Here is a 16,153-nt window from a genome sequence, read left to right on the forward strand (position 1 = left end):
AAGGGATCCCATCATATCGGGCATATGTGGGGGTGATCATTGGGAGGAAAGGATATCATTGTACGCGGACGACATCCTCTTGTATGCAACAAGGCCGCAGTATTCAATCAACCGGTTGCTCCAGATTTTTGGGTTGTTCCAGGGATACTCTGGGTATCAGATCAACTGGGACAAGTCCCTTTTATACATGCTTACGGATGGCCCTCCGCTGGACTTGGGAGCTGACTCCAGACTTCAGATTTGGACTAGTTTCAAATACCTGGGCATTCAGATCGAAAAAACTGATGCGGCGTTTATAGCAGGGAACTTAAAGCCACAATTAGACCGCTTGAAGAGCGACGTGGCGCACTGGAGGAAACTGCTGATCTCCCTTATGGGACGAGCAGTACTCTTCAAGATGATGTCTCTACCCGACTGCTTTATGTCCTACAAAATTCCCCCTGTCCAGTGTCGGAGAAATTCTTCAGAGACCTAGACAGTGAGCTAAGAACGTTGCTGTGGGACAGGGGAGGGGCACGGATAGCACTCACTAAATTATAGAAAGGGGTGTACGAAGGCGGTCTGGCCATCCCCGACCTCCAGAAGTACTACTGGGCATCGCAGCTCATGGTCATCAATGACTGGGTTTTTGCTGACAAAAACGATCCGGCATATAGAGTGGATCACTGGGCAATGGGGGCAGAAGGCTACATAGGCGCACTCTACAGAAAGGGAAAGCAGGCGGGACTATCTCCACACACTCAACTGGTATTGAAGGCAAGAAACAAGACCACTCGATTCCTTGGCTGGGCGGGACGCCTGGCCGAACGGACTCCCCTCTGGGCCAGCGATGACCTTCGAGAGGTGGTCCAACTGCAGGGCTTTTCAAAATGGAAGCTAATAGATATTGTGCACTTGGGGGATGTATGGCGGAGACAGGCAATGTTGACGTTTGCAGAACAACTGACCGAATTTCAGTTGGCACCCACAGAGCACTATCGATACCTGCAATTGAAACATGCTTTAAGCCGCCATCTTAAAGATGGGAATCAGGTCCCAGAATATGGCCCTCTAGAAGACAGACTATTGCTGGACCCAATCCCAGAGAAGGCATTGTCCTACACATACAAAAAAATCATAAACAATTCACCAGATCTATTATTTAAGACACAAGAGGCGTGGGAATCGGATGTAGGCCTATTAGAGGACGACGACTGGGGAGAGGTGGTGCAAAGCCCCAGGGAGGTGGCAATCAGGGCTCGATTCAGATTCGTCCAATTGAGGATATTACACAGATCCTACTGCACTAGCGCACTGATGTTTAGATTGGGACGTATCCCCACAGAGGAGTGTCAGAGGGGGTGTACCCAGAAAGGAACACACTTCAATATCCTATGGGAGTGCCCAGTCATGGTCCACATCATGTCAGAAGTTCTAGAACAGGAAGTCCCCTTAGTTCCTAGATGGCATGTTCTGTGTGTGTCTGGAGAATTGACATGGCCCAAATACCAAAGAATCTGGCTGCAAGTGGCAGCTATGGTTGCCAAAAGAAACACTGCTGGCGCATGGGGGGGCGACCCAGCCGCCTAGGATCTCTCAGTGGAAACGAGATATGGGTTGGTGTTGTGCAGTGGAAAAAACAATTTTCGAGGGCAGCGGATGTCCCAGGAAATGGGAAAAAGTTTGGCAACAATGGGAAGATTACAGGGGTATTGGGGTGGGTATTGATCAGCTAAGCGGGTAGGGCTCCGGGACTGGTTGATTCTGGCTATTACTATCTGAGTGGGTCTTGATTAATAAAGTTGTACCTGAACGATGTAGTGGGCAACCCATTGTAAGCATGTGACCATGTATGTTAAAGCTGACGGTTGTTTAATATAAAGAAGTTTAAAAAAAGGGAAAAACACAAACTAGAAAGGCAGAAAAACCACCACAAAAGGGGAAGCGGGAGTGTGATAAAGAGGCAGGGATTGTCTGGTTGGGGATTAAAGAGGAATGAGGTGGTTTTAAAGTTATGCAGCGTTGGTATTGCATGTGCAGACATTTAATTGCACCAGCTGCAGGTTTCTGAGCAGTGCTTCGGGCACCCGCAGTCTTTCTTTCACAAATTAAGCACTGCTTTCGAGCAAGTATTTGTCATAGTATTATTGTGGTTGTAGTGTGGCTGCCAGCAAGCAGCACCGGTAGCCCCTAGATTTCGCACTATTCCCTCTCTAAAGGGATGATACATTAAACTAAAGCAATTAAATAATTTGAAAAGCATAGGATTAGATATTTATCAAAATGGGCTGAGTACGAGTGTTGGAGGTGTATGGGACCAAACACATGCAGGGCAATGATGATGCCGCAAATAAAGAGTAGGCTACCTAAAGCGTATGTTTTTAAGCTTCCTCTGCTTTACATTTTCTTGCACGATGTTAGCTAGAACCTGCAAGACTGCATTTTCTATTTGAAGTTTTTCAAAAGTCTAGTTTTGTGGCTTCTACCTTGCTGGAAAGAGGGAATGAAGCCACCCGGAGCGAATGTGTGACGTTGCAACGCATGGTGTTACCACGCGGTAGGTAACAACGCGGTCGTTACAACGACCGCGTTGTTACCACTCGTGGCTTTACATCGCAAGTCATTTCTACGACTTGCGCTAGATGGGATGCTGGACTTAGGAATAGTATAAATTACTATTCCTACTCCAGTTAGAGCAACAGCAGTGAATTTGTCGGATTTAAAATCCAACACATTCCCTGGTGTTGCACGCCACCTAGCGCAAGTCGTAGAAACGACTTGCGATGTAAAGCCATGCATGGTAACAACGCAGTCATTGTAACGACCGTGTTGTTACCTACCGGCGTGGTAACAACAGCGGTGTAACCGCTGTTTCCCACCCGGAACGTCTCGATGCTTGTGGCACCCAAGATTACCAGCAACCAGGTTCTTGTTAACATTAATTTGCGATTAGCAGAGAATGGAGCCCATTTGGACATTTTACGACTTGTCATTTCCCACATTGTAAACAGAACTATTTTTCAATTTTTTGGCTGAATTGTCCCCATTCAAAAGTACTGGGAGTTCTGGGCAGCAGTTTAGCATCGAATAGGAGAGAATGGCAAATGCTCAAGTATTGTTATAGAAACATATACTGTGACGGTAATATCACTTGGCGTGCAGGAAGCTGTTGGATTTTGAGCTTACCTACAGGCAAACAGTGGGGGCCGTGACCCGGTTTTGTCACTAGGGACTCGTTTTTATGATTTAGGGAAAGAGGGGCTCTACATTCACAGCTTCTCATCTCTCTCCTCACAGCTCAGCCTGGTGTTCCCAGTGATCTTCTGCCTCTGCACTGTGTTCCTGGTAGCTGTGCCCCTGTACAGTGACACCATCAATTCCCTCATTGGGATTAGCATTGCTCTTTCGGGAGTGCCCGTCTACTTCTTGGCCGTCTACATGCCAGACAGCAGAAAACCTATGTGGATACGGAATACCTTTGGTGAGTAGAAACTCCTTGAAGGGTACTGTTGGGGATGCTTCCGGGTGTTGGGAGGTAGGGTGAAGAAATGAAGGCCATCTTTACCATCAAATGCCATGTAGGTACCTGTTTTCCTGGGGCAGTAGAGAATGCAGTTTCTATGTTCAATCATTTTGGGGCTTCTCCATTATTGCATACCCCTCATCTCTTCCTTCAGAGTCCCATATCCATTCCAACTCCCCGCACCACACACTTCTTCAACGGGAAAGTCATGGCGGGGCAGCCATTTTCCGAGGCTTAAGGACACAGATATTTTTATTTCAAAATCAGAGATAATGATTTTATGAAGTGGATCTAAATTAATCTTGGTCTACTGTTCAGATTGCATAACTCGCTACATTGTGGCGTGCATATCCTGCTGCATTCAGATACTTTGCTAATATCCGTATAGTGAATCTAAAATAATCCCGATCTCCTTCTCTCTAGCTTGCATAACCCGCTACGTCCAGATACTCTGCTATTCCGTGATCACTGAGATGGACCTGGACGATGAGGTGGAAGAAACCAAAAAAAGAGGTTCCAAGTCCAAATAAGGCACGTGTATAGCCAATAAGAAGCAGTCTTCTTCACTGTAGGCAACCAAGGACACTGGCGGCTATTATTGGCGTATAGCCTTGGCCGTTGCCAGCGGAAGCCAAATGGGACATGTGTCAAGTTATTTGTTTACCTCCAAGAGGTGTTTTTCTGATGATGGTAGACGTATAAAATTGTATTCCCCAAAATTGCTGGTGGGGACAATGCACACTCCAGGGCAAGGAGAGTGGGGATGACACTCCTGCATTCTGAACTGATCCATTGAGGGTGTTATTCTGTCTTTATTCCTGATAATCCACAAATTGTAGCCCTTCCCACTTACCACGGAGGAGTCTCGTTCTGTAGGGACTCAGACCTATAAGTCATGCCTTGGATTTTTTCAACCTTCCAGATAGGATCTACATTGTTCCATAAAGCCCACGCCAAGCGCTTTGTGGTGCAGTATAGTGGCAGCTGCCCACACCAGTGAATTTCCAGAATATCAAAGGGCAGTTAACACTGCTACTGAAAGAAGCCAAGAGGTAGAATGGAAAACTAAATTCAATAGACATTTCTGGGGATACAGATGATGGATGCTGGGGGAGCGTGGTCCCAACGGAATATCATCAGATGTGCTTCCACTCTACGTTTCCCAGATCAGGGTCATATAGCAGCTTCTTGATCTGAATGGCCCCAACTCACACACCCTTATGATAATGTTGTAATAATATTAAAATAATTTTACGAGAATTTGTTAAATTGTAGAGTTTTTATGGCAGTGTGTGCATGGGAATATTCCAGAACCCCTGGATTGAGAGACTAAATATTACCTTCTAGTCAAGACAATGGGAGCAGCAGGGCAGACTGGTGAAAGTGGTAGAATAAGGACTCAGGAAAAAGGCAGGGATGGAAGGAGTCATGCTTACTGACGAGTGTCAAAAGGGCCAACAGTGTGGTGGTAATAGGATGACTGTAAAGGCTTGAAGCAATCAATCAATCAGTTGGGGGGAGCTGCTACTGCTAGAACAGCCAGGTCTTGAGAAGTCTCCTGAAGGTCAGCAGGTCCTGGGTCTGTTGCAGGCGGATGGGGAGGGTGTTCCAAGTCTTGGTGGCGAGGTGGGAGAATGATCTGCCGACGGCAGTTTCTAGTCGGATGCGGGGGACGGTGGCGATGTCAGCGGAGTGAAGCTGGCAGTTCGGGATGTAGAAGGTGAGTCGTTTGTTGAGGTACGCTGGTCCGGCATTGTGGAGTGCTTTGTGAGTGTGAGTGAGGAGCTTGAAGGTGATCCTATTGTTGACGGGGAGCCAGTGCAGGTCTTTCAGGTGGGCTGTGATATGGCTGTGGCGGGGGATGTCGAGGATGAGGCGTGCAGATGCGTTCTGTATGCGTTGTAGTCGTTTCTGGAGTTTGGCTAAGGTTCCCGTGTAGAGGGCGTTGCCGTAGTCCAGCCTGCTGCTGACGAGGCCCTGGGTGACCGTCCTTCTGGTTCCGGTGGGGATCCATCTGTAGATCTTGCACAGCATGCAGAGGGTGTTGAAGCAGGAGGAAGAGACCGCGTTGACTTGCTGGGTCATAGACAGCGATGAGTCCAGGATGAACCCCAGGTTGCGTGCGTGGTCAGTGGGCGTCGGTGCAGCTCCCAGCGCGGCCGGCCACCATGAGTCGTCCCAGGCGGAGGGGGTGGATCCGATAATGCGGACCTCTGTCTTGTTCGAGTTCAGTTTCAGGCAGCTGTTCTTCATCCATTCAGCAATTGCCTTCATTCCTTCGTGGAGGTTGGTTTTGGCGGTGGTGGGGGCTTTGGTGAGGGGGAGGATCAGCTGGCTGTCGGCATATAAGATGATGTTGAGGTCGTGCAATCGGACGATGTTGGCGAGAGGTCCCATGTAGATGTTGAAGAGTTTCGGACTGAGGGACGATCCTTGGTGTATGCCGCAGATGATCTTGGTGTCTTTAGCTCGCAATTGAGGGTGGCGGACACTCTGGGTTCTGCTGGTGAGGAAGGAGGTGGTCCAGTCCAGGGCTTTGCCGTGGATCCCTGCGTTGTAGAGGCATGTGCGTAGGGTGTGGTGGCAGACTGTGTCGAAGGCGGCCAAAAGGTCCAGGAGTATGAGGGTCGTGGTTTCTCTGTTGTCCAGCAGGACCCTGATGTCATCGGTTGCGGCGATGAGGGCTGTTTCGGTGCTGTGGTTGCTGCGGAATCCGGATTGGGACGGGTCCAGGATGTTGTTCTCTTCCAGGAAGGAGGTCAGTTGCCTGTTGACAATCTTCTCGATGACTTTCGCCGGGAACGGGAGTAGGGCCGGAAGTTCTTGAGGTCCTTGGGGTCCGCCTTGGGTTTCTTGAGTAAGGCGTTGATCTCTGCAGGCTTCCAGCTCTCCGGGAAGGTGGCGGTTTCGAAGGAGTTGTTGATGATCTTGCGGAGATGGGGTGCAATGGTGGGGCTTGCTTTGTTGAAGATGTGGTGCGGGCAGGGGTCTGCTGGTGAGCCGGAGTGGATGGTGTTCATGATTTTGATGGTGTCGTCGTTGATGACGTGAGTCCAGGAAAGCAGGGGGTCGGTGTGGCTGGGGGGCAGTGTGTCTGAGGCGTCGGTGGCTGTCGGGGGGCCCTGGTTGTTGAAGCTGTCGTGGATGTGTGCGATCTTGCGGTGGAAGAAGGTGGCTAGGGAGTCACGGAGGTCTTGCGACGGCAGGATCTCGTTGGAGTTGGAGCTGGGGATGGAGAGTTCCTTCACAATGTTGAAGAGCTCTTTGCTGTTGTGTGCGTTGTTGTCGATGCGTTGTTGTCGATGCGTTCTTTGAAGGAGGTCCTTTTGGTGGTACGGATAAGTTGGTGGTGTTAGCTGATGGCGCTCTTGTAGGCTGTATTGTTGTCCGGTGTCTGTTCGTGGTGCCGCTTCTTCTCGAGCCTACGGCAGGCCTGCTTCGATTCCTGGAGGTCGGCGGTGAACCACGTGGCTTTTTTTTCGGTGCGTCTGTTAGAGGGTTTCATGATCGGGGCGCGAGTGTTGGCGCAGTTGTCGAACCATTGCCTGAGGTTGCGGGCGGTGGTGTCAGTGTTGGTGGTGTCAGTTGGTGGGTTTCGGGCGAGGGTAGTGATCAGCTAGTCTTCGGTGACTTTGCTCCAGTTGCAGCGGGGGACCGTTGTGTGTGGTGGTGCGCGGTGGGCTTCTCGAAGGTGAAGTGGATGCAGCGGTGGTTGGTCCAGTGGAGTTCGGTGGTGTGGCTGAAGGTGACGTGGTTGCTGCCGGAGAAGATGGGGTCGAGCGTGTGTCCGGCGGAGTGGGTGGGAGACGTGACTGGCTGTTTGAGTCGGAGGTTGGCAAGGTTGTCGAGCAGGGTGGTGGAGTTGCTGTCGTTGGTTTTCTCAAGGTGGAAGTTCAGATCTCTGAGGAGGAAGTAGTCCGTGGATGCAAGGGCGTGCGTGCTGACGAAGTCGGCGATGGAGTTGCTGAACTGTGGCTGAGGGGTCTGTGGATGAGGGTTCCTCGGAGGGTGGTGTTGGAGTCGATGTGGATCTGGAAGTGCAGGTGTTCGGCGGCGCTGAGGGTGTCATCGGTGCTGGTTTCTGTCGTCCTGGGAGGAGTCGTCGAGTAGATCCCAGAGTTCGATGGCGTGCTTGTGGGTGGAGCGTGTGTTGAGAAGTATGCATCTGAGGTGGTTGCGTCTTGTCTCGGTGGGCGATTTGGCGGCTCGGAGGCTGGTGAAGCTGCAGCTCCGGCAGGAGAAGGGTCCTTGGGTGCGCTTCGGGGTGGCCAGGAAGCAGGTGTACGATTGGCCGGCATTGAGTGAGTGGAGGGTGCTCGCGTCGCAGTGGTGTCGGGTGTCGTGGTGTTTGCAGGGGCCAGGGGGTCTGGCGCTGGGCGCGGTCCAGGCGCGGACAGGCGCAGACGGGCTTGCCTTAGGCGCGCCAGCGGCTGCGCAGCCGCCACAGGAAGAGAAGGTGGGAGGGAGGAGCAGCTGGGAAGCGGGAGTGGGACAAATGGGTGAGCAGGGGGGCAGGGCTGCAGGGGACGCAGCGGCGGGAAAATGGGAGATTAGAACGGGCGGAGGATACAGAAGGCAAAAGGGCACAGTAAAGCAGTACAAAATGGAATAAGAATGGAATAAGACAGACTACAGAATAACGAGATGTAAAAAATCACAACAGAAGGCAGAGGAGGGCCTCGAACTCACGGCGGCAGCAGCAGCGGGCTCAGAGACACGGGCACATACAGGTGGTGCTGTGCGGCGTGGGGAGCGACCTGCCGGGAACAGAGTCAAGGGTCGCTCTCCTCACCTCGCAGCGGCCGCCATTAGAAGAAGAGGTGGGAGGGAGGAGCAGCTGGGAGGCGGGAGTGGGACAAATGGTCGAGCAGGGGGACAGGGCCGCAGGGGACGCAGCGGCGGGAAAATGGGAGATTAGAACATGCGGAAGATACAGAAGGCAACAGGGCACAGTAAAGCAGTACAAAACGGAATAAGAATGGAATAAGACAGACTACAGAATAAAGAGATACAAAAAAAATCACAACAGAGGGCAGAGGAGGGCCTCGATCTCGCGGTGGCAGCAGCGGGCTCAGGGACACGGGCACAGACAGGTGGTGCTGTGCGGCGTGGGGAGCGACCTGCCGGGATCAGGGTCAAGGGTTGTACCCTTGAGGCAGTCAACATTGATGGCAAATGAAGGAGGCCAGCCCAGCCTGGGTGCAGCAGTCAGACTAGGATCTCACCCTTGTGGCTGCAGTGGGCCAAGAGTCGGGCCTGGGAGGATGAGGGTCACGAATGCTTTTAGCAATTACCCTAGGGCATCCCCTTGCGGTATAATGAGCTGGCACTTCTGCCTCAAACCAGTAGATGGGTGTGGCCATCAGGCCTACTGAAAAGAGAAGACTGAGTGGCCATTTAGGCGCTGCCCTGAGATTAAAGCCCAGCCAGTGGGAAGAGACTGCCAATGCAGGAGACGCCCGCTTTCATACTTAGGGCCTAAGTTCTGGAACGACATGCCTTATACAGTACTTTCTATTAACAGCCTTCTGAACTTCAGGAAAGCTCGAAAAAAGATTCAAATTCTCTGGAAGATTAGACTTTTCTTTTTAGTCCTTGTATTTACCTGCTGTTTCTCAGCTCGATGAGGCCCTTTAAGGGTGGACGCTGGCGCTTATGGAATGAATGAATACATCAATCCAGCAATCATGAGGCCGCAGGGAAACTCTCCAATCCAACCACTGATAACCCGCCACTCCCTGGTCCCAAAGGCTACCAATAAGCAGAGACATCACGCGAAGAGCTGAGCTTTTGTGGGATGCGGAGCCTGCATGGCAGCACTAGCCTTGCAATGGCCAACACTAGCCACAAGTCTACTGGAAGTGGGAGAAGGGCCACGTTCGGTGGATTTACATTCAGGTGAGGGCCTAGCCTAGTGGCAGTAGTCATTTGAGAACAAATCCTGGTGGCATCAGTGGAACTGAGTGCGAACAGTGAAAGGACGGAGAGCTAAGCCTTGGAGCAAAACAGAATTACGAGTACAGCCTGGCGTGAGGGCACAGCCTGTGGTTAACAGCAGGCTGAGATCACACGAGGTGGGTCAAGACCCCTGTCTGGTGGGAAGCAGCAGCACTAAGCACCAGCATGGGTCATCACTCGGAAAGGCCCATCTTGGTGGGCAGCAGTGAACCAAAAAGCATGCTTAATGTGGCAGCAGAGGGCCTAGGCTGGTGTGGCAGCAGTCAGCAGAATGCCCACCTAGTGCAGCTGCAGACGGAGTGTCCAACCAGGTGGCAAGACAACCACGAAGCGAGGGCAAAGGAACACCTGTTGGAGGATGAGAAAGGAAGATGGTCAGAGAGAAAGGTGATGAGCAAATGACCAGTGGTGAGGGAGGGACCAGAGAGGACTAAGAGAGACCGGAGGAGACTGATAGAAAAAAAGAGACAAGCTGTAGAGTGATGGAGAAAGAGAGGGCAATGGGACAAGGAGAGACTAGTGGGACAGAGGAATAGAACGTGAAAGAGGCAGCAACATGCCAGTCACAATTTAGGATCAGCTCTCGCACTAACTGTACATTTCCTCTTAGTTCTCCTTAATAACATTCTGCTCAAGAAACTGGAAACCAAACAGTCTTTGAGAAAATAGCCCCAGAAGTCCAGTCATCAACATCAGGATCTGTACTCTTGGCACAGTGGGCAGCTGCGGGTATTTGATGTTTGGTGGCTTCTCCTCAGGTTGGCAGCAGTAGTGAAGGTGACGCGGACAGAAGACTGTAAGGTGGAACAAGAAAGGGGGCCGAGGTGAAGAGAGGAGAAGTTGAAACAGAAAAAAAGAGTGATGGGTAGGATAGTTACTTGAGAGAGGAGGGTGAGGCAGAAGGACGAGGGTGAGGCAGAGAGGTGAGGAAATATGAATTTTGTGATCAGTTAAGTCCCCTATCGTAGAACCCAACGGCTCCATGTGCGTGCTATAAGTACATGTATGTTCCCTCCAGTTCCAGTTATGAAGACGCAAATACATGTGCGTCAGATATTCCATTCCTAAGTATGAAAGGCCACCGACTTTATGTGGTTCACTTTCCACATTTTACAGATTCAGGCGAGTAGGCCCTGAATTCTGCCATCAAGCCTTTTCCTGCCTTCTGCCTCTGAAAGCTCCAGTCCGAGCCTGCATCTGTATCCATGAACTTTGTCCTACTCCCTGCGCGGCTAACGGTGCCTGATCCGGCCTGTTGCCTGCCAAAAACTGTATTTCACCTTCAGGATTATCTGCTCCGCTCCTCATCCGATGCATTCCTGTCTAGTAGTTTAGGTAAACATTCTTCCAGCTACCGTGCAAAGGGCCAGGCCTCACTGTCCTCATGCAAGTAATTCATAGCCCCTGTTACCATGGAAGATTCCTGCCCCCTCGCATCTCATGTAGACATTTAGACGCTTGTACACACACTAACAGTCAGTATAGAATAGATTCCGTCCGAGAGACCTTTCCTTTTGGATAATACAGTTCTTTAAACATAAGATATTAGATATGATTTGGGATTAGGTTGACATGACCCCCCAGACTTCTGTCTCCACATGTAGAGCTAAATGTCACCCTCTAGTTGCACGTCAATTACACGTCATGCGGCTGCGCGCGCATCTCTGCCAAGTATTTTGTGCTGACATTACAGGATTCTCTTATGGATCCACCCACCTGTGACATCATGTTTAATGACGTATTTAGTTACGCCTATGTTTACGCCTTTTTTCATTACGTATGTGTATCATTATCTGTGTTATCAGCTGTTACGCCTCTTGCATCTGTCTTAATGTAATACTTTTCATATAAATATCATTACTTGTCAATAATGTATTGCCTTCCCTTCCTGAACCTTCGTGGTGATGGAATTTGAAGCCTACAGTTCGAACTGTAATTCCTTTATAGAGGAATAAAGCCTTTTAGAACCTCTAATACCACGGATTCTGCCTCTTATATTTACTGAGTTATTCTTACTAGACTTTACCGCATAAAAAATAGTACCGGTAATGAAATATTTACCACAGAGGGAGGAGGGTGAGGCAGGGAGGGAGGATAGCGAGGCAGAGAGGGTGCGTCAAAAAGACAGGGGAGGGGAGGGCATAGATTGAGAGGAAGGAAAGGCGAAGCAAGAAGGGGGAGTGAGAGGAGGCTGATTCACAGTGAGAGGACAGTGAGGTGCATTGAGAGAGAAAGGTGAGGTGGAAAGAGTGAGGTGAGGCAGAGAGAGGGAGGCCACGGCAAGGAGAAAGGAGTATAAGGTGGAGAGAAAGAGGGTGGGGGGAAGCAGAGGATGAGGTAGGCAGGAGAGCAGGGTGAAACAGCGTGGAATGTAAAGCACAAGAAGAAAAGAGGGTGAGGCAGAGGGCAGAAGCGATGGGCACACACCCCTAAAATACATGGTAAGACTAGTAGGCACAAGTCGGACAGTAAGTGGAGAGCGCTCCTCAACTTCTTCCAGGACTATCCTCCATGTCCGGCCCTACTCTCGGATGCCTGCGAGATGATAGACAACCCCATTCATCTTCATGGCCAACCCATGCTTCTTCATGACCCTCCCATATCCCGAACCCTGGGACCAGGCCTGGTGCCGTACCTGTGCTCAGCTGGAGAGTAACATAGTCCTAGGACTATACCAATGTCGGAGTCTGGAACTGGTGCGGCTTACCAGAAGACCTGCCCCAAGAATGGACTGATGAAACATCTTCTGAAGAGAATCGATTACTAAAAGATGACTGATACAGATAGGTTGACAACACCCTAAAAATTGCACATATTCAAATGAGCACATTCCGGGTCTGAACTGAAGGGTGTGGAAAATAGGAACTTGTGCCAAGTGTAGCATGACGCTCGGTCATCAAGTCCAGGGGCAGATGCCGGAGCTGAGACAGAGGCTGCAGGCACAAGAGAGCTATTTAGTTTCCACATCTGATCTGGCACTTGGGGGATTCAACAGGCGAGGAACCTGCAAGTAAATGTATTCATCAGAATGGTTGTAGCAGCGATAGGAGAACCAGTCCTGGTAGGATGAAGGAACATTTTTGTTGCAGTGGTTGGAGGGCGCAGTTTAGAGTGATGAAAACCAAAGCCTGGTGAGTGCATTTAAACCAGGTGGCATCAATGGAGCAGCCCTTGTCCTCCATGGTCGATCGCCGCTACTGCCTTTGCTCCCCGAGCAGTTGACTGCCCCGCAGTCCCCCCAAGCCACAGGAACCCTTGCTCTTCCACCCCACAAAGTTACACCACTGCAGACCTTCGAGCCCAGGACCCCAGACACAGAAACCTACTGCTGCTGCTCATCCTTGCATACCACAAAAGGACTGACCTCCTGCCGACAAAGCCACCTTACCTTCATCACCCAAGCAACCAACACCACTAGAGACTCAACAAATGCAGCAACCATGTTGACAGAGGCCACCATGCCACAACTTCAATACATCCTACTGAACGTATGATCACTCAGCAAAAACGGCACGGAGATCTGGGACACGATCTCATTCCTTACCCGAGACATCATCCTCCTCACGGAAACCAGGCTAAACCCCGCCTCTGCTCCAGGTATCACCACTGCAAAAAGAACAATTGATGGACAGAATGCAGAACAATGTCGTACATTCACCCCAGTACAGAGATCTGGGCCTAAATCCATCGGGTTTTTGCTCACCATGCCATTCCAGTTTGGACCCAGCCATATGCAAATCAGTCTTGACCCTGTGCCCAATGGGAACAGTCCAGCCCCAACTGCCAGGCCAGTTCCTCCCTGGACTGGAAACAAGCATCCTAGGACCGGTTTCGGGGTTTCACCCCTCTTCAGCCAGGATAGCTTGATTCCAGTGGCATGGAGAGCACGGGACTCACGTCTGAGCATACCCGTCCCACTCGGGGTGACAAATGCAAAAAGAACAATTGATGGACAGAATGCAGAACAATGTCATACATTCACCCCAGTACAGAGATCTGGGCCTAAATCCATTGTTTTTTTGGTCACCATGCCATTCCAGTTTGGACCCAGCCATATGCAAATCAGTCTTTCAGTCTTGACCCTGTGCCCAATGGGAACAGTCCAGCCCGAACTGCCAGGCCAAGTCCTTCCTGCAAAAGAATAATGGATTTAACCCAGATCCTTGTGACTGGGGGTGAATGTTTGCATTGTCCAGCATTCCATCTATCAATTATGTCGCCCTAAGTAGGAAGGGCATGCCCAGACGTGGATCCTGTGCTCACTACACCACTGGAGTCAAGCTAGCCTGGTTGATGAAGGGTGATTCCCTGAAACCGGTCCCAGGATGCTTGTTTCCGGTCCAGGGAGGACCTGGCTTGGCAATTCGGGTTGGACTGTTCCCACAAGGAACAGGGTCAAGACTGATTTGCATATGGCTGGGTTTAAACTGGGGTGGTGGAGTGAGCTAAAGAATGATGGATTTAACCCACATCCTTATGACTGGGGGTGAATGTTTGCATTGTCCAGCATTCCGTCCTTCAACTGTTTCTTTTGCACCAGATATCACCGCTGCCGTCCCCGAAGACTACAAGATCACACACCAGAACCGAACCTACAAGCATGGAGGTGAAATCGCCATCCACAGGGACACCATCCGCCACATGACTTCCTCTGACGACCCAACGCTGGTAATGGATCACCTCAACTTCCAACTCCACAGATGGTAAAAGAACCATCAGAGGCACCCTTGCCAACATGCCACCAGGACCACAGCCCAGCTTCTGTCACGCCATTCTGGAACTCATCTCCTCGCCCGCAATTGACTTAGAGCAGTACATCCTCCTAGGGGACCTCAACTTCTACCTCGACGACCCCAGCAACGCCAACACCACCGACCTCCTAGAAAACATGAGCATCATTGGCCTCAAGCAGGTCGTCGCCGACCCTACCCACATTGCAGGCCACACACTCGACCCCATATTCACCTCCAGCAACAGGTACACCCATACCACATAAGTCACCTGGTCCGACCACCACAGCGTACACTTCACCATTTCAGGACCCACCTACCCCGGCACTGTACCCCCAGATCCATGCAAAGAGACTGGAAAAAGGTATCAGAAAACAAGTGGAACAACACTCTCTGCCCTCTCCTCCCAGACTCTACACATGACCCTAATCCAGCAGCAAAGAAATTCTCTCTGTGGACCACAGAATGAGCCAACACATTGCCCCTTCCAAGACAGCCAAGGTAAAACAACAAAGCAAAAGAGCAAGCTGGTTCACCGAGGAACTGCCCTCCACCAAATGCAACTGCAGACAACCTGAAAGGAAGTGGCGCATCAGCAAAGAAACAGAAGACGCACTGCCTTCCGGACCATTATTAACCAATACCACTGCCTCCTGAAATGAACCAAGAACGACCAAGAAGCCAGCGCAAATCACAGAAAAGATCTCTTCACCATCGTGAAGGAGTTCACCAAATCCTGCAGCCACTGAGAACATCATCACTCCCTCCCAGGAACTGTGCGACAACCTCACATAATTCTTCCACAACAAAATCTCAGCCATCTACGAAAAGGTTGAATGCCAACCCTCCACCACAGAAAGCATCAACCAGCTCACACCCATTAACACAAACCTGCACACCTTCTTACCCACTGGAACTCCTCACCATGCTAGACACTATCTCCATCATGAACTCAGTGCCCTCAGGAGAACCCATGGACCCTTGCCCTCACTATGTCTTCAACCTCGGAAACAAGACAACTGGTGACGAGCTCAGGAAGGTCCTGAACACTTCTATCACAACAGCCTCCTTCTATAAGGACTGGAAATACGCAGAAGTGAGGCCCCTCCTGAAAAAAACATCCGCTGACCTAGACGAATTGAAGAACTTCTGGCCCATCTCTCTGCTCCCCTTTCGAGAAAAAGCCCTTGAGAAAGCGATCAACCAGCAACTCACCCAACAACCTAGAAGACCACAACCTCCTGGATCCCGCCGAATCAGGATTTCGAGTTAACCACAGGACTGTGACAGACCTGATTGAAGCCACAGACTACATCAGAGACCTCCTGAACCACGGGGAAACAGCAGCCCTCATCCTCCCGAATCTGTCCGCCGCTTTTGACACTCTCTCCCACCACATCGGGATTCAAGGAAATGCCCTCAAATGGATCACTTCATACCTCTCTGGCAGAACCCAAAGGATCCGACGCCCACCGTTCAACTCTGCGCCTAAGAAGAACATCTGTGAAGTATCCCAAGGATCATCCCTCAGCCCGACCCTCTTCAACACCTACATGACCCCCCCAATTCCTCTAGCCAACACCGCCAGATCAAACGGACTCAACCTTATTTCCCATGCCGACGACACACAGCTCATCCTCTCACTGTCCTAATATCCCTCCATCACAAAAGCCAACTTCCACAGATGCATGATGAACATTGCGTACTGGATGAAGGACAACTGGCTCAAACTCAGCATGGGAAAAACGGAAGTCTTTTGGCGACAACACCTCACCATGGAACACCACATGGTTGCCCGTGGACCTCGGCTCACCCCTCCCTGACTGCAACCTCTGCATCATCCTGGACAGCAAGCTATTCATGAACAAACAAGTCAAAGTCTCATCCGCCGCCTTCCACACCCTTCACATGCTCCACAAGATCTTCAGGTGGCTCCTGGTAAACACCAGAAGGACCGTCAAGC

The 16,153-nt window shown here is 50.8% G+C and overlaps 1 protein-coding gene across 3 annotated transcripts in view; it reads left to right on the top strand.

Moving 5' to 3' along the window:
- LOC146869156 (Y+L amino acid transporter 2-like) overlaps window positions 1-4,762 on the top strand; it is a 181,392-nt gene extending 176,630 nt beyond the window's left edge. For all 3 annotated transcript variants that reach the window (XM_085640892.1, XM_085640896.1, XM_085640889.1), the window contains exons 9-10: window positions 3,277-3,460; window positions 3,926-4,762. In XM_085640892.1, coding sequence (XP_085497018.1) covers window positions 3,277-3,460; window positions 3,926-4,032 — 291 coding nt within the window. In that variant the 3' untranslated portion in view covers window positions 4,033-4,762. The remainder of the gene's footprint in view (window positions 1-3,276; window positions 3,461-3,925) is intronic.
- The last annotated feature ends 11,391 nt before the right edge of the window (window positions 4,763-16,153 follow it).

Source organism: Triturus cristatus, chromosome 1_1 (assembly GCF_964204655.1).
Source record: "Triturus cristatus chromosome 1_1, aTriCri1.1, whole genome shotgun sequence".
NCBI classification, from domain to species: domain Eukaryota; kingdom Metazoa; phylum Chordata; class Amphibia; order Caudata; family Salamandridae; genus Triturus; species Triturus cristatus.